Here is a 22,731-nt window from a genome sequence, read left to right on the forward strand (position 1 = left end):
TATAAAGTCACTGGATATCAATGTGAGAAACAGATGAACTTTTGGGCACCCTTGCTTCTCTTGAAGTCTGACTTGGATACAGCAACCACGAGTCCAAGCTGGGACCAAGGTACTTTAAGTTTAACGTGATTATGTTAATCAATGAATCTGAGAGAAACAGATGAAGTAGAAATAATCTAATTTAAAGCAACAGCATAGGTTTCTGATAAACTAGACCTTGTTGTTTGCGCAGGATTAATGTGATTTCATCTGTTCCTGTAAGGACAGGTTAGAGTGTCATAACAGAAAATAACTGTCAAATGGACTCTTTTGGCTGGTGAATTGTTTGGGTGTTGGTATGGCAGGGATGGATGAAATGGTTAGAAAACATAGTCTGTTCAGCTGCAATGGGAGCAAAACCAGGCTGCCTGTTAATGAGAATTGAGCTGGAAAAAAGCCTGGAGTCCTATAGGTGACCAGAGGAGAAAAGGGGAATTTTCAGAACAGTGAAAATGTTTCTGGTTCAGCGGAAGCAGCTTCTCTTTCGAAAGGTGTTCAGCTCATGCAGACAACAGCATTACATTGTCCCTTACATGCATAGACCTGCTAAGGCTGTAAGTCAAATTTTGACATGGATAAAGATGAGACTTCCTTTGTAGGCTGAGAAAAAAAAATAACCCACACATTGTATCTAAGTGCTTTTCTTCTGAAGGAAATGTCAGCAAGCTCTCAGGATGTATGTAACCATTGCAGGGCCACGTATCCACGGCTGCCTGCTTTTAGTGTAGAGTCTTTGAGCCGTCCATTGCACTGGACCTTTAATTTATTCAGCCACAACAACAATTTTAAATGTTAAATTTCTCTCTCTGAGTAAACAAATACATGTCTTGTAGCAGGATCTTACAGAAGACTATAGATTCTCAAAGGATAGGGCCTTCTGTGTGGGATTCCTCTTCAAGTTATGAAGAGCCGTCCTTAAGACACGTGAGGCTGTTTTGCACTTGTGCACTACTGGTCACTGGACACTCTCATGCAGAAATGGAAGGCTTCAGAGAAATAGTGCTCTAGCATATCGCTTATGCTGCAGCTGTTTTATTAGATCAGAGAGCATTTTCTTTGTGTTTTAATATAAAGTAAGACTTGTAAAACTCTGGTTTGAGAAGGCCCAGAAGCAGGGGACAGCAGAGCATCTGTCTGGGTACCTGCGGAAATGTGTAATCTCCAGGGGCTGCTGGAAAGAAGGACAGAACAGTTCTGCAGGGCAAAACGATCTTTGAAGTAACTTGCATTATATACAAGGGAGAGAGAAAAAAAGACTCTTTCTATTGGGGTATATGCATTAATTTTTTCCTAATGATTTCTGCAAGCTTGTTACATTTTTGCCTAGTTTCTGCAAACAGAGATTGCTTAAGATACTGCATGGCAACATCCTGTCAATAGCCCCAACTCCATCTTGCTTCCCACAGTCTTGAGGGTCCCTTAAGAATAGTCTGATTTAATAAAGAGTGTATTTTATGCCTTTTTATGTGTACTCTGAGTTTTGCAACTTTAAGACTCACATTTTGAAGTTTTTCTCAATGTGAAGTGCTAGAAAGTTCCTTTTAATTGAAACTGTTTTTCCTGCATAATTATATGAATGCAGAAGCTTGAGACATAATTATTCTCAACTTTTAAAAACTTGGGATGAAATATGAGTTTGGTGGTGGAGTACATAATGCATTATGTAGTGAGCTAAAGCAACTCTTGGATCCAGAATTTGAGGAAGCTTGAATTCAAGGAGAATTACTACTGAAACTACATTCTGAATTTTCTTTTATTAATATTGGGATTAAGGACTGGGGTCTGGGCTATGAGAAGTAAAACGGTGCTTTAAATACCATTTTCCATTCCAGTTGACATGTGATCCATATTGTGATTTGTAATTTATTGAGGTTAGGCTGGGGGAAAAAACAGTTTGTTCCATTTCTGAGAAGCCTTTCCTGTTGATTTTGAAGGAAACGACATTTCAAGTTGATAGCTACAGCTTCACTTTGTTTCTAGATATTTCCCTATATCTCTAAAGCAAAGCCTTCATGCAGTAAGATAAGCATGAATTACTCATCATGGACTAAGACTTCAGGCATGCAGTTAGAGCTCTGCTTGCTACTTATGCTTTGCCAAATGGGGATTCCTACTTCTCAGTTCACCAGTATATATATGCTATACACTCGGGGCTCAGACGTGGCACCATGAAGAAGGGGAACTGGCTTTGGCTGCACCTCCATCATACAACCGGCTGCAAACGTCACCAGATAGCACTACAGCACAGGTGGCTTCCCTGTGAAATACTCCCCTGACTGGAGACTTTGTTCCACAGCCCCAAACTGCCCTCTGAATTCTGTGCACTTCCAGCTGTAGGGTCTGGGCCTTCCAGAGAGAATCTCACGTGTGGCAGGTAATGATTGTGTTCACTTAGAACAAAAGTCTCTGTGTTCCCACACATTTCCCCCTGTCTTCCATAACTGTATGATACGTGACTGTGGCAGAGAAGAATCTGTCCGTCAACAGTGACATTCCTTGCTGGGCTATGCAGGTTGCCTACAAGTGTGATTGCTCCTTCTGTGTGTCTGAAAGGCAGTTTTCCCAAGGACCCTGTATAGCCATCGCCATGTCAAAATGTCCTTGGATTAGGTTAGCACTCAGGTACTTTTATAACACCAGTACACCAAAAAACACTTAACAAGTAGATGCAGCTCTCCACTGCTTCATAAAATAAAATACAGTACAGAGTAAATAATTGCATTAGGAAGGGATATGGTCCAGAGGCATAATATGGATGGAGTAAGCTGTAACTCATTGGTTTTGTGACTGATAATGGTATTTTTATCCTTTATTTTTATCCTTCCAGTTAAAACCAAACAGTGCCGTTCTTAAGGAGTAATGAATCTATTTAATGATACCTTTAATAATCTCCTCTTTCCCTTTGAAAGCACTCTTTGGGAAGCAGAATGTCTCTCTCCCACTAATGGCTGTCCGCCAACTGCCTTTCATCTTTATCCTTTCCGATTCCAAAGTCGTTTACCCATTTGAAGCATTTGCTTTTAGAACATGCAGTTTTTAGCTCCTGGCTGTCAAGATGAGAGAAATCAACATAAAATGCTGGGGTGAGTGACCACGAGATGACAGTTGAAAGCCTTGGATATTGGGTGTTTCAGCCTGACAAGCAAGATGAAGTATGAGTGGGAAACTGCACAGGGCTCGTGAAGGAGGATCAGTTACAGGACCTCAGAAAATAACATAAAAAAGAGCAAATAAAGAAGATCCCTTGAGGTAGAGAGGAACTGTTTCTTAAGACTCATGTAAGAAGCTTCTGTGAATTCTGGACAGGGCTCTGGGTCTACAGAAACCAGTGGAAGAACTCTGTTTGACCCCAATACTGGGAGGTAATTGTTTTCAAAAATGTTTGCCTGTGGGCCTTTTAAGATAAAAAACAAGGAAGCTAAATATTCTCTGACAGAAGCCTCCTTAAGTAAAAGCATCAGTTTTTGAGCAGTTTCAGAAAGGAAAGCCTTCAAATGACTCCTGGAATTTGTTTGCTTGCATTGATATATACCCCTGTGATTTGGGGATAGGCTCTCCAATATCACGAACATAAAACACTTTATTTAACTCTGATTTGATATTACCAGATCCAAGTGCCTCCATTCAGGTGAAAGTTTATGGGGTCTTTTTAAGAACGTGTTGATTCTGGATTTTTTTTTTTTTTTAATTATGTGGTGAATCCCTAAAGGAAACATTATATATTGCACATCTTGCAATAAAAGCATGGAAGTTGGCATTACTGCTGGTCAGCTGAAGGGATGCACAGAGGGAAGGAAAGGACTGTGAGCAGATTCTCTGCTTCTCAAGACATCTTTCTTCTAGAAGAATATACATTCAGTTATTACCAGACTTGAAGTGGAATACTGGGTGTATATGTGTATTTGACCTGGAAATGAACATATGTCACAGATATTTACTTCACATAAATTTGAATGTTGTCTTTGAGCTTGGTCTCCGAATCCCTTTGAGTTTGTCAGATGAATCTCATTGATTTAATTCTCTTTCTCCTTAGTTGCTGCTATGGAAAATTCAGCACTGCATTTTAGAACCTCTTTGTGTGTTGATTTACCTTTCACAGATTTGCACAGGTTTATTCTCCACTCTCTTTTCTTTATTTGACCTAACTATCTGTGTGGGAGACCACAGATTTGGAATAAGATGTTTATATAAATGTCCTGGACGTTTGTATTCAGTCAAATACATTTTTAAGAGTTTGGATTGATATGATCTTTAATTTCTGTTCAGCTGAATCTTCCTTGTTTCCTGAAAATGAAATATGGGTCTGTTTCTTTGAAGTACAAGAGAAATTAAGAAATTCTGCTTTGGATGCAGAGCCAAGCATTCAAGAGGTTTGAAATGTTGAGATGAGAGAAGCTGTCTTGGAACAGGTTGTTCTTATCCTGAATCAAATTTCCTGATGTATTTCCAGAAATGTGAAATGGGACCCAGGAGAAAAAAAATGGGACCCAGCAAGATATGACCTGTTCTTCTGTTGTCTTTGCTCTCTGCAGTGTCAGAGCCAACCTGAAGTAAACTGTCTGCCAGAGGTGCCCTCTTCATGCTTGCCATGTGGGAAAGCAGTGACACAGAACCAACTGGAGCTAGTAATTCTAGCTGAATTACCAACTAACAGTTCATCTCATGCACATGAAGTACCAACTAATAATTCATCTCATGCAATTGCCAGGTTTCGCAGGCTCAAGTTTGCTTTGTACCATGAAGGAGCGAGCTGAGGGAGCTGGGCTTGTTCAGCCTGGAGAAGAGGAGGCTCAGGGGCGACCTTATCGCTCTCTACAGTTACCTTAAAGGAGGCTGTAAAGAGGTGGGGGTTGGTCTGTTCTCCTACGTGCCTGGTGACAGGATGAGGGGGAATGGGCGAAAGTTGCGACAGGGGAGTTTTAGGTTGGATGTTAGGAAGTACTTCTTTACCGAAAGGGTTATTAAGCATTGGAATGGGCTGCCCAGGGAGGTGGTGGAGTCACCATCCCTGGAGGTCTTTAAAAGACGTTTAGATGTAGAGCTTAGCGATATGGTTTAGTGGAGTACTTAGTGTTAGGTCGGAGGTTGGACTCGATGATCTTGAGGTCTCTTCCAACCTAGAAATCTGTGATACTGTGATACTGTGATGAAGCTGGGTTTGAAATAAACCCTGAAGTTCTGCCTTTAGTGTGAACCTGTATTAAATGTAGGGAGGCCAATGGGATCATACCAGGTGCAGGATGATATCTGAGGTCTTTCAGGGATATTGTCAACATGGAAGTGTTGTCTTACAGGTGAAATGAGGAAGAAGATTTCCTCTTTGGTTTTATTCTTAAATCTGCCACTGACTTGGGTTTATAGCCATAAGTGACTCGTATCTTTCTGTGTATAAGCCACTTCTATCCCAGACTCTGCTTCGCTAAGAAAGATAGCAAGGTTTATGTGAAATCCCATTCTTTGTACATCAAGGCTAATGGGGATTCTGCTGTGGGGTTGCTGCATTTACTGCCTGAGTACCAGACACTCTGCTGTAGCTTCCAGTATATTGGAAGAGCAGAGGACATTTACTGTGCTTGGTTAGGAGAGACTTTGCTTAGTGCTGTTGTGCACGAGAGAGAGGTTAGTGAACCAGACTGATTTAGGAGATGAGTGGAGACAGACAAGTAAGGAAGTCTGATAGCCTGATTCAGTCCAGTTACATAGGCTGGTGGACTAGAGTTGTCTGGAACTTCAGTGCTGAGATTGAGGAAATCATTAGCTCCTGTTCGATGCTGTGTCCAGGATAACATACTTTGTGCAATTCTTTGAACAAAAAAAGGCATAACCAGAACAACCTACAGGTTTCTGAGTGTTGGTCAGCTGCAGGAGCTAAAAACTCAACATCATCAATGCAGAAGAGCATGGACCTAGAGAGCTGGACCTAGAGCAACATCAAACGTCCTCTCCAGGCCTATCAGCTGGTTGCTGCAGCACAGCGCTGCGTGAAGTAATGTCAACAGTGCTTTTGAAGCAATGCTTAAGCAATAGTCTGGGGAAGATCCCTTAGCTCTCTTCCTGTAGGTGTCCTCATCTCCCAGTCTATTAACTAAATTGAATGTTAGTTTCTAAATGCTTTAAGGCACTAATGGATCAGGTACAGATGTTTGTCATTATACGGCCCATCTGATAGGGCAAAGCAGAGCATTACTGGAGAACAGCAGTAGCTCTGCCACTGGGGAACATTGGGTCCATACGTATCCAAGCTTTGCCAAGTTCTGTGGTGTATCCCACTGCGTAAGACTTGGTGCTGGCACACAGTTAGGATTAGGGATCTAAGGAAGAGAAATCTAAGATGTAAAATAAGATAGGGGGGGCTGAAAAGGGGCTGCCAAAATAGTCGGAAAGCAGTTGGTGGAGTTTCCTCAGCGCTATGTGATCTGGAGATGTGGCTGATTTCCTGGCAGAGATCCCAGTCTAGGTTTAGAGTCAAGATTAGGGCTCTGGGAATGAGACCCAAAGTAAAGTGAGGGCTTCTGCTAGGGCTGTCCCTGAGCAGCCTTTTGTGTGGGGCACTGGGGTGCCCTGTGGGTAAGTGCCAGCCTTGGGGTAGGTGAGGGATAGGCAGGAGTGGCTCCTAGGCAGTGGGGTCCTTCTCAGCCCTCTGGCTCCTCCTGAGCCGTATCTTTCTCCTGTGCTAAGTGTGAGTGGTGCCCACGCCAGCACCAAGCCTGACACCACAGCTTGTGGGAAGTGTAACCAGAACCAGAGATGAACTGTGCCTGCACAGCAGCCCTCGGTACACTGGCTGGGGGGATCCAAACAAACTAAAAAGGTTAGAGCTGTCAGTGGTAGAGAGCAAAAGAACATGCCATGGCTGTTTTACCCTAGCACAACCAGGGTTAACACAACACAACCGTAACACTCATTCATTTTTTTTGGGACAGAGCTGCTCTCCTATCTAAACAGAGATTAAGTTCACTGTGTCCTTATAAAGGACCCTGCTATCAAATTGCATGTAGAATTGCACAGAGGTCCAGGGAGAGGGCAGAGTTTACAGTTTCAGTATTCAACATCGTTTTCAAGTCTGTATCCCTTTTTTTTAAACTCGTCTGTTTCCCAGAAATGTGTTCTGCTTTTCAGCCTTTACTATTCATGCCTCATATCTGTAGCATGCCGAGCCATTCCAGCTCTTGTTTCTTTACTTCCTCTCCTTGCTAGCTTAACCTCTAGGCATTCACATTGCTTCACCACCACCAGCAAGCTGTAGGTCTGTGTTTCCTTGCGTCTTGCTAGCTATTTTACGTTGTTCTCTGCTGTTCATAGAATACTTAAATTTAACATTCCTGTTACTTCTAGTAAAAGGAAGCGACTAAATACTAAGAAACACAGAAGAGATCACTCTGACATCAGATTGCATGAATACTGTGGTGTATTGATAGACAGGGCAGTGCTGCTGGAGTGCTAGTTCTTAAACATATGTAAAGCTGTAGTTGCGTGCGTTTCCCCTTGTTAGGGCGTTCCTGGCAATGTCTTGAAAAAGCAGCCCCTTGGCAAGAATCCATTTGCTTTGACTATACTTTGGCTGGAGCAGAGTTAAGTTAACCCTGAAGAAAATCACAAGTTCACAAGTCATCATTTAAATACTTCCATTTCTTTTACATCATTTTAATGTTACTGACACTTTAAGGCTGATTAGAAAAGCCAAATTACAATCTCAAGAAAAAAAAAAAGAAAAAAACGCCTCTGATCTCTTACAAGAACAGTATCTGGGGGATGGTATTTGCTGTTGCAAACGAATAGGCATCAGTATGAAGTAAGGAAGAGAGTGAGGTCTGGCTCCAACTTTTGGCCTTGTTATTGAAGATGCTACTTTGATTGTAGTTTAAAAATTGTAGTCACCTGTCCTCTGAGAGCTAAACTGCAGCAAGTTTACTGTTAATCCTCACTTTGCTGAGTGACTGGAGAAGCACCAATGAATCTACTTGGACTTAAAGTACATCAGAAGCATGGTTAGTCTTTAATTTCACGTGGAAGCTGGCTATTATGGATAGTAGCTCTTAACTAGAGTCTGACCTAACTATTACTCTGTCATGTCCTCTTGGAAATGATGTCCATCCTGTCATGTGCTTTCAGTGAGATGACCGTGTTTTCACTGCTTCGGTTGTGATTGTCAGTTCAGCAGTTAACACCTTTAATCTAAGTGTCAGCACAAATATAACTGGGATAGGCATTTGGGTTTGGGTTCCTAGTGGGTCGTGGGAAATGAAGTTTATTGTTTGTAAGCTGTGATTTGTGATGGCTCTGTGTTTATGCTGAACTCTTCTGTCACAGCGTATATGCATTTATCGGAAGATCCCTTTCAACTGGCTAAGGCATCCATGAGGCATGAGCCAAACATTGGCTGTAGGTGCAGGGTCATGGTTGAACAGATAAAGCCTGTATTTGTGGATAACAGTAAGCAGTTACTTAGTCTCCCTTCTTCTTTTCTATTGTAAATCCTTTTTTAGTTCATATTCCAGGACTCCCGCTGGGCTATGACTTGTGTTTCAACTTGTTTTTCAAAAGAGCCCCTAAAAGCTGGTTCTGTTGGCTAAAGGGTCCATGATGGGACAGGCAGCTCTTTCAGTCTCAGGGTTTCTTTCTCTCTGGTTGCTCTTTTAGAGTACATTCCCAAAGCCTTTATTGCAGGTCCTTGCATGGACTCTTCCCTGGGGCTTAAGGGCTGAGGATGCTGGTGAAAGGAGGTTGTTAAAGGGAGCTTGTCCTGGTCCAACCAGCAGTTGTCCCAAACAGCTCCTGGATGTGAGTTGGCAGTTAGAGAACTCAAAGAACTATTCCCAAAAGGCAGATTGCTGTAGCCACCCAGTTTTAGGGCTGACCAGTTTACCAGCCTGGACACGGCTGCTGCGTGCTGGCTGACTTCCAAGGGCCCAGTTAATGTACTGGTACAGATGTGGTCACAGAGCCCAGCATGAACTGGCTCTCGCTTCATGTTCAGGCGGGGCTTGGTGCTGATGGAGTGGTAGTTGTTGGGTCTGTTCAGTAGGTCACTCCCACTCTTTCCTTGCCTTCAGATCCAGAAGCTTCTCTGTTAATATGACCTAGAGGTGTCTCAGGATTGCCTTAGAGACTTGCCATTTGAAATACAGTTTTGGAGATACTAAACCAATAGTTAATTACTATGGATACTTAATTGTTGCGTAATACTTAATGTGCTTTACTGTGTTGTTACGGCTTTCAGAATTTTAACAGCATTTAAAGAACGTGTGAAAAAAACAGGCAGTTTCCTTCGTTTTCATATAAACAGAAAGTTTGCATGTATTCAGTGTTTTGCCCTGAAAACCCTTAGCATCCAGTAAATCAGAAGCTGGATGGGATTAGAGAAATTCATGAAACTAAATTTTCAAGGGCTACTGGGTACAAAGATTGTGACTCAGGAAGGTTCCAAATTGCCTTTGGAGGCTGGGAGAGCATTTAGGGGGGAAAATCACTGCACATTTGTTGCTATACTCTTCTCGCTCTAATCTTCCCTGGACGTTTTTGTTAACAAAGTTTGTATTTTCAAAATGACTGATTGTCCTTGTATAATCAAGCCTCCAAAACATTGTGTTCGGAAGTCTTGGCCACTAATATGTGTGAGATATGTGTGTTGGCATGTATCCTGAGTTGGAAAGGACCCACAAGGATCATTGAGTTCAAGTGCTGGGTCTGCAAAGGACTACCCCAAAAACAGACGATGTGTCTGAGAGCGGTGTCCAAACGCTTCTTGACCTCTGGCAGGCCCGGTGCCATGATCACTGCCCTGGGGAGCCTGTGCCCAATCACTGTACGACCCTGTTCAACTGGAACAATTCTGACTAAATTCCGTGTCAGGCAAGGAAACCCAACATGTGCACAGTCCGTGCAGAGTCCGGGCTTGGCAGGCTTCTGGGGTTCAGTGGCTCTGCCCTGGACCACGCAGCAAGTGCCAGACCTTGAGGAGGAAGCAGAAGAGGGGAAGTCAGACTTGGCTCTGAGGCTGATAAGTGTCACCTTTTTGGTGCTTGACAAGGAAACAGAGACCGAGGCCCAGGAATGTAGCATCACTTGTCTCTTAACACCTGAGGTTGTAGGAGTAGGGACAGGTAAAGGAAGGAAAGAAAAGTGCTGATGGCCTTTTGGCAGGAGCAAAGGGCTGAGTTCAGAAGAAGGGTTTCTTATGGACTTGGGTTACCCCTTGGTGGTGGCTACCTGGCTTTGAGGACTACGCCTCCTCATTCCAGAAGGTATAGATAATGAGCAGGGCTGCTTTAAAAAAAAAAAAGAGAGAAATGTCCCTACAGCAGAGGTATGGCTGGGCTCTGCAGTGCCAAGAGGAGTTATAAGGGAGAGAGTGGCCCCTGGACCTACTAGCCAAGGAAGGGGAAAGATACAGTTTTACTAATAAGGGCAGCTCAGAGGATATCTGTGACCAATTGTAGATTCCACACGGTTTGGGGACTGCCTGCTTTTTAGTGTTGGCATTGCTATGCTGCACTGAAGAGGCTGCATCAGGGACTGCCAGCTGGGAAGGATGTGTGTCTTGGGAAACCAGCAGGGAGGAGGAGATGAATGCTGTCCACATGAGGGGAGCACCTGCAGTCCCAAGCTGTGGATCTCAGCCTTCTGTAACTCACCCTGGAGCATGAAGTGACAGAAGGGTTGGTCAATACTGCTGTACAGCATCCAAAACTCTCTGCTTTCATTCATTGTGAAAGCTGCTGATGCAGACAGAGGAGGAGAAGGTCAGAAAGAAATCCAAGGTACGGTTAGCCTCGTGGCTGTGGCACCTGGAGTTGGGTTTTGGTTTCTTGGTTTCCAAAGGGGATTCTCTCTGAGGCTGAAGGACCAAGTCCATTTCTTTCTTGTTTCAGAGCCATTCTGCTAGCATGAAGCACTGGAGATGGCCAAATTAATTTAATTTTAATTAAATAGGACTCCCTGCCAAGAAGCTGCTGGAAGTCCTTTAATTTGTAGCGGACAAAAACCAGATGTTTCTGTGTGTATTATTTACTTTATGTCCTTTCTATGCTGACCCATGTACACCACTGGAAATTGGTTTGTTTCTCTTTGTGAAGTACTGCTGGTTCCATCTGCCATTTGATAATGAGATCAGTGGTTCTACTTTTCATGCTAAAAAGAGTATCTTAAGTTTTTCTTGAATTCACATTTTTCATCACGCCACTATCTTTCCTTGAGTTACGTCTATGGAAGGCCATGCACTGCCAATTTTGGTTTGGAGTCTAGGTGAGGCTTGTGGTGAATAAAGCAGAAGTAAATTAAGCCAAAGAGATGAAATGCTCTGTGCTGGTACAGCTACTGCCACATGATTTGGAAAGGGTCTATAGCACTGTCGGTATCTGTGATTTCTTCACCCAGCAAGAGCCTTGGTCAGGACTGTGTTTTCGGATGTTTGCCATTGCACTGTCCTGCTTTCAGAGAGCTCTCTCACAGGATTTGCAGGAGGTGGCAGTCACTGAACTTTATTACTTAATTGTTGTAAACATTTCTGTTCTCCATCCCTCTGGTTTTTCCAGTTATACTATCTGTGGTTAACAGCTGTTTTGCCCTGTTTTGCTGTTAGTGTCTCTGGAAAAATGCTCAACATATCTGTCAGCTCCGATGTTTCTGGGCATCTTCCAACATTGTCCGGGCATTTCTGTAGTACTGCAGGTAGCATCCTGCACAGCATTCAGGTCTGAGCATCCAGTTCAGTTTTGGGATATAATAAAGGGGGAAAAAATTACCTGCCTATGAAAATTGTAACCATCTAGGAGTCCATTGCTGACAATAGTTTATGTGCATTTTGTAATTTGAATAGCTTAAAATGCCTTACTCCATCATGTCAAGAAACATAACTATCTGCTGTGGAAAAAAAAAGTCTTAAATACACAACGAAGAAGAGAACGGAAGGATATGCATGAAATTCTAACAATAGTTTATGCTCTACTGAAATAACAATCTGTAGTACTCATCCAGCTCAGCTCAGGTATGCTTATGCTACACATTTGACATCAGCAAAGTTTACTGTTCCATTTGTGAATGTGGGAAAGCAGGGTGGTTTTCCATTCCCATTGCTCGTTCTCATGAACGAATGACAGTTGAATTTTTGCAATTTCTGCCTCACATTCCAGCTGAGTAAGTTTTGGGACTGTGATATCAGTGTGTCCCTAGAGGAAAGGGTGTAAAATTCTGAAGAAAGGAGCCATTTGCAGCATCACTGTGTGGGAAAGTGGTTAAGGATAAATAATACAACAGGTCCGAAGGGAATTGTGCAAGAGACTGAAAACTCCATTTCTTGAAAGGATTTGAACACTGGGGAATTTCCAAAGTAAAACATCATTGAAAGATGATGAAAAGGAAAAAAAAAGGACAGAAAGCAAAACCCAGAAGACTGAATTTCTCCTGCCTTAGATGCTGCTCCTCCAGTTTTTGGTGAAGAAAGCAAACACTTTTTTGTGTTCTTGCACAAGAAAAGGATTATTTCACACAAAGTCCCAGGGCCACTCAGAAGGAAGGGAAGTCATTATGAAGCAATCCCTGGGACTGAAGCAGAACTAGGAGCTTAGTCTGTGGTAAAGTAGTTGCACCATCAGCAAAAATCCTCTTACTTTGCACCAGGACATGACAAGGACTGTTTGTAGAGCTGCTGTCTCTCTTTCTGTCTGCTTTCCTTTTGCTCTGCTTGTGAAGTACGTCAGGACCATGAGAGCAGTTAAGAATCTTCTGTTCCCACCTTCCCTGGTAGGGAAACCCGCTTGTGCTGCATTTGCCTGCTCGTGTGCTGGTTCTCATTAGATCTTTATTGACTTGCAGCACTCGCACATCTGACTTGTATTTTGGGGGCCTAACCTTCCTGAGGAGCAGCCATGCTGAGTGCTAGGGCTGTGTTTAAGCTGGGACTCATGGCAAGCCTGGATGAGCCTCTCCAGCAGTGTGCGGCTTCCCCGAGAAACACATCCTGCCGGTCCCTTCCTACCCTTTCTGCACCAGCTCAGACATTTATCAGAGCTCCTGCGTGAGCTCATTCGCTTTACTTGCACTAGAACAGTGGCCAACAAAGAAAAGGTAATCATATTTTCTGAGTTAGCAATCAAATCACCAAACACGGGCAAATTTTTGCTTAGTGGGGGGTACCACAGCTGGGAGCGGGTTGGGGTGGGAAGGGAGAGCAAAGCCCCCTCAGTGGCAGTGAGCTGCTGGGGCGGCTCAGCTTTTCCTCTGTCTGCAGTGCCAGTGGATGCCAGGTAGATGTGCACAAAGCAGAAAGCGGCTGTAGCCAGAAATACTCACATAAGCATGCAAACAAAAGGCAGCCCCAGGCTCTGCTGTGCTTAGCTAGAGGTGGATGTCACGGGGCTCTGGTGAGATGGTGGGATGTGGTGTGAAACTCCAGCGGGGATGCTGTAGGTACGCTCTTATTCCTCAGAAGGAGCTGCAGGGATAGGAGGAGAAGGGGCCCGCCATCTCCAGAGGAAAGAGGGATCTGTTTGGCTGTTTTTGTTTGTTCTCTGAGCATTCCTGCTCATTTAGGAGAGGAGATGAAATCCAGATGCTAGTCCTGGTCTTCATTCCTGACTCAGTGTGATGAAACACTTGGAAAGGCTTGCTGTGCCCAGCAGTACAGCTCTGCTGTTTACCTGGGAATCCCAGAAAAGCCTGGTGTCTTTTTTTTTTTTCAGTTTTCATTTTGGGGGATTTTTTAAAAAGTATTTCCCCTCCTTGCTTATCTTTCTGAGAGCACGAGCTTGTTTTCAAATGGCCTCTTAATACAAAAGTCCCTATTGTTTCTATATACCCTTAACTAAAATAAAGTATTTCAACAGAAAAAAAAAAAAAGTTGCACCAGCTGCACAAACAGCCCAAGGCAGACGTAGCACTGCAGTTGCTCGGGGCTCAGTATGTGCAGCCCATGGAGTGTTCTCCCTGCAACTCCTGCACAGTTGTAGCAAGTACCAGCCAACTGCAGGAGTGAGGAGCAGGGACCCGGGGTGTGGGGAGGTAGAGGCATTAGGCACAGGACAGGCTGTGTTGGGGAGTTCAGAGCCAGCATGATAGGGGCTGGGGAGGCAGCTGGAGGGCTTGGGAAAGGACAAGCAGGCAAATATGTGGGTTTTGCCAAAGTTCATACACTGTTATCCTCATCGCCGTTTCCTGCTTGACACCCTTGACTGTCGTGGGGAGGCTGTGCCTGAGCAGGGTTTAGCCCTGCAGAGCACAGAGGCTCCTTTGGGCCCGTGCTGCTCAGCCACAGCCAGCCCAGCACAGCTCACAGCCAGCTTTCAGCCTCCCCTGGTTGGGCGTAATGAAACCAGAGGAGTTTCCAAAGCTCCTGTGTGAGGTTAAAGAGGACAGCTCAAGAACTAACCACTAAGGACAGCCTAAGGACTCACCACCGCAGGAGGTCCCTTTGAATTTCCCCGCTGTGCTCGCCACACCTCCTCTCACCAGGAATTTGGCTTTTAGCAGGCTTCTTTAGTTCAACTCCTGGTGAGCTCACAGGGCTCAGCTCTCACAGCACATTGCAGTATTTCAGGTGTCTGAAAAAGGGAAAGATAATTCCTTTAATCTACTGGTGCCACTCCTGAAGGCACCCGGTACCTGCTGGCCTGGTTTGCAGCAGGAGCACCCTGTGGTGCGTGGTCAGCCTGGCTCCCACCTCCAGCCCAGGACCTTCATAGCAGAGCCTGTGCTAAGCACGGTGTTATTCTGCCCAGGTGCAGACTTTTGCCCTGTTCTTTACCCAGTGTCATGAGGTTTCTGTTCAAGTTCATCAAGGTCCCTGTGGATGATGCTCTGCTGCTTGTCTTGTTGGCCACTTCCCTTGATTTAGTTTTAGCCACAAATCTGCTGAGATTGCACTTTTGTCCTTGTATTCTCCCTTTTGATTTGCCCCAATGTATTTCAACAAGTATGCCTTTTTCTGAACATCCTTCTAGGCTTTGGGGGGCGTTAAAGAGCTCAGGATGTGGGCATGTTGCTTTCTTCCCTCTTTAAAAATCCCTGGGAAAATCACACGTCTGCTTCCTCAGCTCCCCTGCTGTGTTGAGTGGCTCTGCTGCCTTGAGCCACGCTTGCTTCTCAGCAGACCCCGGGACTTCCAGACTGAAGAGAAGCCACTGAACAAACCCTGATCAAGGCAACCCTTGAACTGTGCGTGGCTGTGAGCACTTGGAAGTGCCTCTCTGCCTTATAAGCTCCTCTGCTCCTAGCTCAGCAGTGCTGAGAAGTGCAGGTCAGAGACAGCCAGAGGAAAGAGCTGGGCTCTGTGTGAACTTCCTGCTCCACACAATGGCCAAAGGGGAGCAAAAGACTCCTGGCTGAATGGCTGGGGCAGGCTATGAGGCCACAGGTCAGCCCTGATTCAAGGCAGTGCTTCCCATCAGTGTCAAGTAAGGCCTTTTAAAGAAGATAAGTAATTGTGCTGAGGTGCTATAAAACAGAAAGATGGCAAATGCAGATGGGAGAGTAGATGGGAAGAGAAGGAAAGGAAAGGTGGTTTTGTCTGCTTTGTAACATGTGCACAGACTGTTGTTTCGTCCTTAAAACTGTAAGGTAGCAGCTCTACTTGCAGATGGTGCTCTCCTGTATACCTATCTCGCTGAGAGCAAGCATGGCCTCGCTCTGCTCCTCAGACAGCATGGAGCCGAAAAGCTCTGCTGATAGCTCTGCAAACCCCCAATTAATACCCAGCTGGGAACCTGGCTTAGAAGATGCTGAACAGCTTGCTGTCTAACATGATTTTTAAACAAGTCCTTTGGATTGTAAGTTTGATTCTTGGCTCCCTTGTCTTGGCAAGTGTCTTGTTCATTAGAAAATTACACAGAGGCAGATAATTGAGTGGGTTGGGAATTTTTTAGTTAAATGCTTGAACTCCAAAATATAAATGGGTCAAACTATGATTGTTATTTTCTAGCCAGTTCTGCTAACTCAGGCAAATCTGGCAGACCTTGCTTTGGCTGCAAAAAGTAGGACTCTTTTGAACAGGAGTTTATGCCTCCCCTCATCGCAGAAGAGACTGCATCACTCCAGCACAGCAGTGCAGTAAGCTGAAGCACCAGCCTTTGGCACGGGGAACCCAGCACTGGACATGGACTGTGCAGGCTGGGATCCCAGCGAGTGCCTGGCTGGGAAGCCGACTTGCAGGAGATCTTTTGACTTGGAAGATCTTCATTTGCTGCAAGCACTGGCAGTACTCAGTATTGTTTCAGGATTGATCAGGGCTGTTAGCAATTCACCAGCATGTATGTAGTGTACGACATCTAAAACATCCCTAAAAACAATTATTTGCTCAAAAGACATGTGGTTTTGAGCCATATTCTCTGTTTATTGACTTCATTATAATAGCACAATAATTCCTTTTTAATTCAAGAGTGTTTTGCTGTATTTAATAACAGAAAAATTCTGCAGGAATAATTCCACTGATGGTGTCTCACTGAGATCTTATAAAATATATGACAGCTGTATAGGTTGTTATATACAGGTACCTGTGCATTTAACTGTAAAATGCATTTTATTTACTACTTTCAATGAATTTAGTACCTTCAAGTCAGTTGAAACCATCCACAGATATCCTTTGGGGTCACTACTATAGTACTTTGGCCTAATTTAGTCAAAATAGAGTTCAGAGTTTATTCTTGGTGTCTTTGGATGCATACAAGGCTCCCTTTTGTTTCCTAGTTTCAACATTTTCTGCTGGTGCAGTAATTGTACTAATGAAGTTTAGTCTTTAAGAAACATTTAAGAAACAGCTCCTGCTGGATTTGCTCCTAAAGGGCACTAAGGAGTTAAATACTGAACCAGAATGGTTCACTGCTAATCTAATCCTGAGCATGGTTGCACTGTTAGAGGAAGAATTGAGCGCTGATGCTGTACAGCAAGCCGTGCCTGGATGTACTCACTGAATAAAGTTAATGGAGAAAAGTTCCCCTTGGGCAGTGGGCCTGTGCCTTGTATCCCACCAAGCAGAGCTGTGCAATTAATTGACTTTCCATCTGTTGACTGAACTGTAGAATAGAGGATATTTTTGTCTGGGTTCAGCACAACGTTTATTTCAGGCTTCACTTTGCAACCAACAAGGAAGGAAGAAGGAAGCGTCGGCTCTGCTTTTAACCTAGGAAAATTCAGCAAAGACATGGGAGTTTTTGGGATTCTGGTGGGTCCTTTTGATGGCTTCAGGGATGTGAGAAGTGGTGCGTGTCCTGTGACAGTCCCATTCAGGTGCTTTCTCTTAGTTCATCCTAACAGCCCACAAAGGCAGATCCCCTACAGTGGGAAACTGAAAGTTATAATGGCTGAAGCTTTGTAACTCTTTCCCTTTATATGCTGGAAAATAGTCCTAGAGTAGTGTCAGGCTGTTGATACATGCCCTCTTTGAGCTGTAGGTTTGCCTCCCCCGTCATCCATCACAGCCCTGTTGCTGATGCTGTGCTCCTACCACATGGGAGTGCTTGTGATCACCCTGAAAGCCTTTCAGGGCTTGCAGGAGGAATCTGTTCAACCATTAATGTTGCAGTCAGAAGCACATTTTCAAGATTTGAGATGAAGTACTACCACATTTCTCAGCTAGAACCAGAAGAGTTTTTCCCTGGGATGCTTTGAAATTACCAAGCAAATCAGAAAGCCTTGATTTTGAAAATATTTAAACGTTAATCTCAGTGGAACATAAGTCCATGTGTAATTTTAGAAAGTGTTTCCATTTCTAAATTCAATAACAAAAGAAGCAGGGTTTGGTTTTCCTGAAGTAAAGGAGATTATGGACTTAGTTTTCATCACAAATACATGAATGAGAAGTTCTTCAGTACCAAAATTTGCTGTTTCTGAGTTTCTGTTTTTCCAGATGTCTAAAAAACTGTACAAACTTGATTTTCATGGGAGCAAAACCATAGCCATCAATAAAGAAAATTTGTGTCTAAAGGAATTAAATGTGCAAAGGTTAGGATTTCCCAGTTTCTGAAAAATTGTACTGAGACAAATACCATCGTGACCACCAACATCTGTGGTCCGCGTCCTTCTATAGGTTTCTTAGAAGATTTGAACAATAAATTCCCAGCATGTTGCCTGTATTTCTATAATTTGATTATCATAGAGAGACAACTGATATTCTTGGGTTATAAATAAGCATGATTGGAGGAGGAGACAGTGTATGAAGTGCATCCAGTTTGGCTTTGGCTGCACGCTCTTGGAAAATTTCCTAGACTCTTGTCCAACCATTTAAACTTAATTTAGAGTTGAGAAACTGTTATTTATTACCGTAAGAGCACAGTGATAGCAGAGAATGCTCCACAAACAAACACCAGCAGAAAGAGGCATCTTTTGGAGTATGTTGCAATGTAATATGAATAGTGCAAAGACAAAAGGCAAAGGAGAATGGTTAGGATGCTAGCATGAGAACACATTATGAGTTTGGTATGTGTTTAGGGTTCTTTAGTTTATTTAAAAAAAAAAAGGGGGAGATGAAGAGTGATAAATTGAGAACTGGTATCTTAGTCAGCTTTTCTTCGTGAAGTAGAAATGCCTGGCTTTCTGTCCAGTCATGCTCTTTTCCTCCCGTTGTCAATGGAAAACTACACTGAAGAAAAGGAGGCATGGAGAAAACACAGTGCCTGAAATGCCATTCATGCCACAGACCTACCCTTTTGCTGCAGACTGGGCAGCAACCTTGTTCTCTTTAGTGTGGCCCTGTACTGACGTGAATCCTCCTTCAGCAACGTGATCTCAGTGTTCTCAGAAGGCGTCTCCTTAATTTGCACCTCCAACTTTCTTGTACTGAATAAAAAGTACGTGTACAGCACATGTAGATGCTGGTGATCTTTGGGATTGTCTCTTCACGCCCAGGATCCTGGGCTGGTTATGAGGGCTGGCTTGCAGCCAGCAACCAGCCTTTCTTTTCCAGTTGTCATCTGAAAACAGCTTCACTGTTGGAGGAGCAGGCTCTGCAGATGGTAGCTCAGTGTGTCAGGAGCATGTTGGAACTCCAGGTGAAATTACATTGGCTCAGTGCAACGCTCTGCTGCCAAAACAAACAGTGAGGATCACGCTGTCTCCAGCGTGGCGGACGAGGCGGCTGCTGCTGCCTCCAGAGGCTGGCCCGGTCCCTTCGGTTGTTGGATGATGCGATTGGACTTGCTGCCATGTGCACAGTGAGAACCTCCATACCGCCACAATAACCTACCTCCAAGGGGAACTTCTTCCCATATCCTTCACTCTGTGCTTATGCCCTTCAAATCTGAGGTTCTCCACCCATTAGGGGTTTACTACCATCTGTAAGGTAACTGTCGCGTTAACCTTATCAATGCCCATACTTCAGATGGTGAATTACTTTGAAGTTTGGTCTCAGTTGAGGAGTTGGAAAAAGATGTAACAGAACCCCAAACAGTATAAAGGACAACATAAAAATACTGTGCCTGTTTTTTAGTTAGTAAATGGTGACTCTGTTAATGACTGCAGTTCTAATTAAAATATGCAGTAAGATATGAGATCTAGATGATTGAATTTCATAAATATAATTCAATATTATATGTTAATCATTAAATTATATTAATATGTTGCTATAACTTTATAATACCAAAATATGCTGAACAATGTAATATAGATTAATAATATATTAACTATTATTTATTGTGTAATCTATAAGATTTATCACAATCTATTCATAATACATTTATTATAATAGGCTGTTACAGTGTAATATTAATCAATTAATATTACTAGGTGTTATTATATACTGTTCTTATGCCTTTGATGGTATCTTCCAGAGTTTTCACTGGATTTGATATGCTCCAATCTTGAATTCTTTAGTATTTTCCCATGAAAATGGAACTCTGTTGGCATGCATACCTTTGTTTGCACTGACAACTAGACACAGAAGTGCTGTTGTAAATCTCTGCAAGTGTATCTTGGCCCCTAAGGGTCTGTAAATACCTGAACTCTTTTTCATGCAATATAGAAAGCCCTTCACGCTGGCAGAGAGGGACCAGAGAGTCAGTGCAATACTGTGTGTGGAGATTTGTGCTAAGGCAAACTGAGCTCCCAGGCAAGGATAATAAATGTGAAAGTATTAAGAAACAAACAAACAAATAAATAAATAAATAAATAAATAGAGGTCACAGTCCTGAGCCACCACATGCGAGCAGCTAAGCTGTGTCTCACATGGGAGGGTCGGTGCAGACATTGCAGCGTAATAAGGCTGAAGTTGAGTATTGCACCAACAAGAATGTAAAGGTTATGCACTGAACGAGAGAAGGAGGCTCAGCCTTCATTCATGTATGTAAAGGACTAACAGGATCACCTACAGGAGGCATCTGTTGGGATAGATCACAAAGACATCTTGGCATTTGCAGAAGTGGTCTGGGAATAACAATCTCTGTTCCCTTTCTTGCCACTTCCAGGTCTCCTCCTTGGCAGCGCAAGGGTTATTTTCCAGATATAGTTGTTTGATTTGCTGAGCTGAAAACCAAATTTGAAAGAAATCTGGAGAATTAATCTGGAGTTAACTTCTTCATAGCGTTTGATGAAAGCAAATGGGCAAAATCCACTTGAGTCTCTTGGTACCGAGTGGCTAGGGTTTCCAGCCCTGATATGAAAAACCACCATAACTGGTGATTCTTTAAGTCCCATAGAATAATTTCTGAAAAAATGAAACATGAAAGCCATGCAGGGACTGAGAAATTTTATGAGATCAGTGATGTTTTGCAATGGGGTGAAATGAAGAGTCACATTAGATCTGTGAAGGCTTTTTACACATGCCTGTATTTGCCAAGACAGAGATGAGGAGACCAAGAAACGATTCTGCAGGGACCATGGTTTATCTTGGACAAAACCATGTATTTTTCTTGGACTATTCTCTCTTCCCCCATATAACCTTACGGGAAGATACAGCTACAAAAAACCAGTGTTGTCCATCAAATCCATTTCTTGAGATATCATACATGAAATCGTATTGTTTAGCTATGAGATGCATTTTAGTGAGTGCAAGTTCAAAGTCTGTACTGAAATACACGTGTAAATCTGCCCAAGTTAATCTCCCCTTCCCACTAATATAGCTGGAAAATGATCACAGGTAACAACCTTTATAAAGAAAGCAGGCAGGTATGGAGCCATATCTCAAACTTTTTTAGTGCAAGAAGAGCTGTGAAACTAAGAGGCTCTTAAAGAACCAGCTGGGGCCTCTTGGGCTATGTAGCAGCCCATGCTGCTCATCACGGCTCTGCTAGGAACTAGGTCTACCTGCCTCAGCGGCCATTCTCTTCCCAGGTGCTCTGGTTGCTGACTGACACATGCTGGACCTCAGAGCTTTTGGCTCTAATGTTTTGCAGAATTGCAGAAACCTACTGCTTTATTAAAGCAACTTTGTTATGCTCTTTTACAGAGGATGTATGGTGTGGACACTGGCAAGATTTACTGATTTTAAGAAAGTAATTAAGCAAGGCTAGAGTAAACTATAAGGTAAAGTAAGAGTAAATATGAAGGTTTGAGCTTTGTATTTCATATGTGCTTAGCTTTTACTTCTTTGAGTAACCTGACAGAAAGAAAATACCCTGTGTGCAATGTATGATTGATGCTGTGATTCACCATGTAGGCTGCCTTTGCTTTGTAGTTTGCTCTATGTGGCAAGAATGTGAAGGCAGGAAGGCTGCCTGAAGCCAATAAGCAGTGTGGAGATTTCACTCTGAAGTGCACCAGCAATGAATGTGTTAAACGTTTTCATCAGAGACTTTAAAAAAAAAAAAAAGGCAAGGGGATTTGCCAGAAAAAGTTTAGTTTATAAAAGGGAGTGAAAAGATTCTCACATGTCAGAGCAGGACAGAAGAAGTACACCATTTCCTTTTCATTGTTTTTTAATCTTAAAAAATATAATTCTCAGTCACAGGGGGCAGAGCCCACTTCAGTGAGACCTCCCACCCAGAGCTGCTCTACTTCCACCCTGAGCAAAGCAGGCGCCTTTGCAAAAGGAGTGGAAGCATCCCGGCTGCCTGCGGCGGCATAGGAACAGACATGTCTACAGGAAGGATCTGTTGCCTGGTGCTGCTGACCCTCGGGGTGCTGGCACTGGTGGTTGTGCTCGTGGTCATCCTGACTCAACCCAAGTGCGGTCCTCAGCACTACCTGCACGGTGCCGTGGCTGCTGACACCGAGACCTGCTCTGACATCGGCCGGTATGTACACGGACCTCTCGGTTTGTCACTTTACCCCTTGCGTACGTTGTGAGCTCAGACTGGCAGACAGGCACACGTGCTGACTATGGGAACGAGCTGGGTTTCTGCCTCATCCCCACCCGTGGGGCTGAGGAGCAATGCTGCTCCCTGGGTGCTTTCTGTTGGCAGTAGAGCAGCTCGAGGAGCAGATGGAGACCTGCGTCTGCAGCTGATGCTTATCTTAAATATCTAATGTCACGTAAGTGGCCTTTGGGAAGGTACAAATATTTATAGTATACAGATGCAAGGTTGTTTTTAACAGGGGAAGCAGGAAATTAACTGATTACTTCATGGTGGTAAGTTGGTTGGATAAGTAGCTTAGAAATCATCTAAGGAAGAAGTGAGAGGAGCTCACAGAGAGCTGCAGCCAGGCTTCAGCAGAGGCAAGGAAAGCAGGCACACTGAGTGAGTAAAGGGGATTGGGCAGCCCAGCCCTTAGGGTGTGCATTTCTGGAACAAAGCCTGCAGCAGGTATATCTGCTACCAGGAAATACACTGT

At 43.6% G+C, this 22,731-nt stretch overlaps 1 protein-coding gene across 2 annotated transcripts in view; it reads left to right on the plus strand.

The window, feature by feature from the left end:
- Positions 1–22,731, plus strand: part of GGT5 (gamma-glutamyltransferase 5) — a 42,807-nt gene that overhangs the window by 1,206 nt on the left and 18,870 nt on the right. For both annotated transcript variants that reach the window (XM_080560031.1, XM_080560032.1), the window contains exon 2: positions 21,902–22,193. In XM_080560031.1, the coding sequence (XP_080416157.1) occupies positions 21,902–22,193 (292 nt within the window). The remainder of the gene's footprint in view (positions 1–21,901; positions 22,194–22,731) is intronic.

This window comes from Anser brachyrhynchus (genome assembly GCF_964034855.1).
Source record: "Anser brachyrhynchus genome assembly, chromosome: 17".
In the NCBI taxonomy this organism is placed as follows: domain Eukaryota; kingdom Metazoa; phylum Chordata; class Aves; order Anseriformes; family Anatidae; genus Anser; species Anser brachyrhynchus.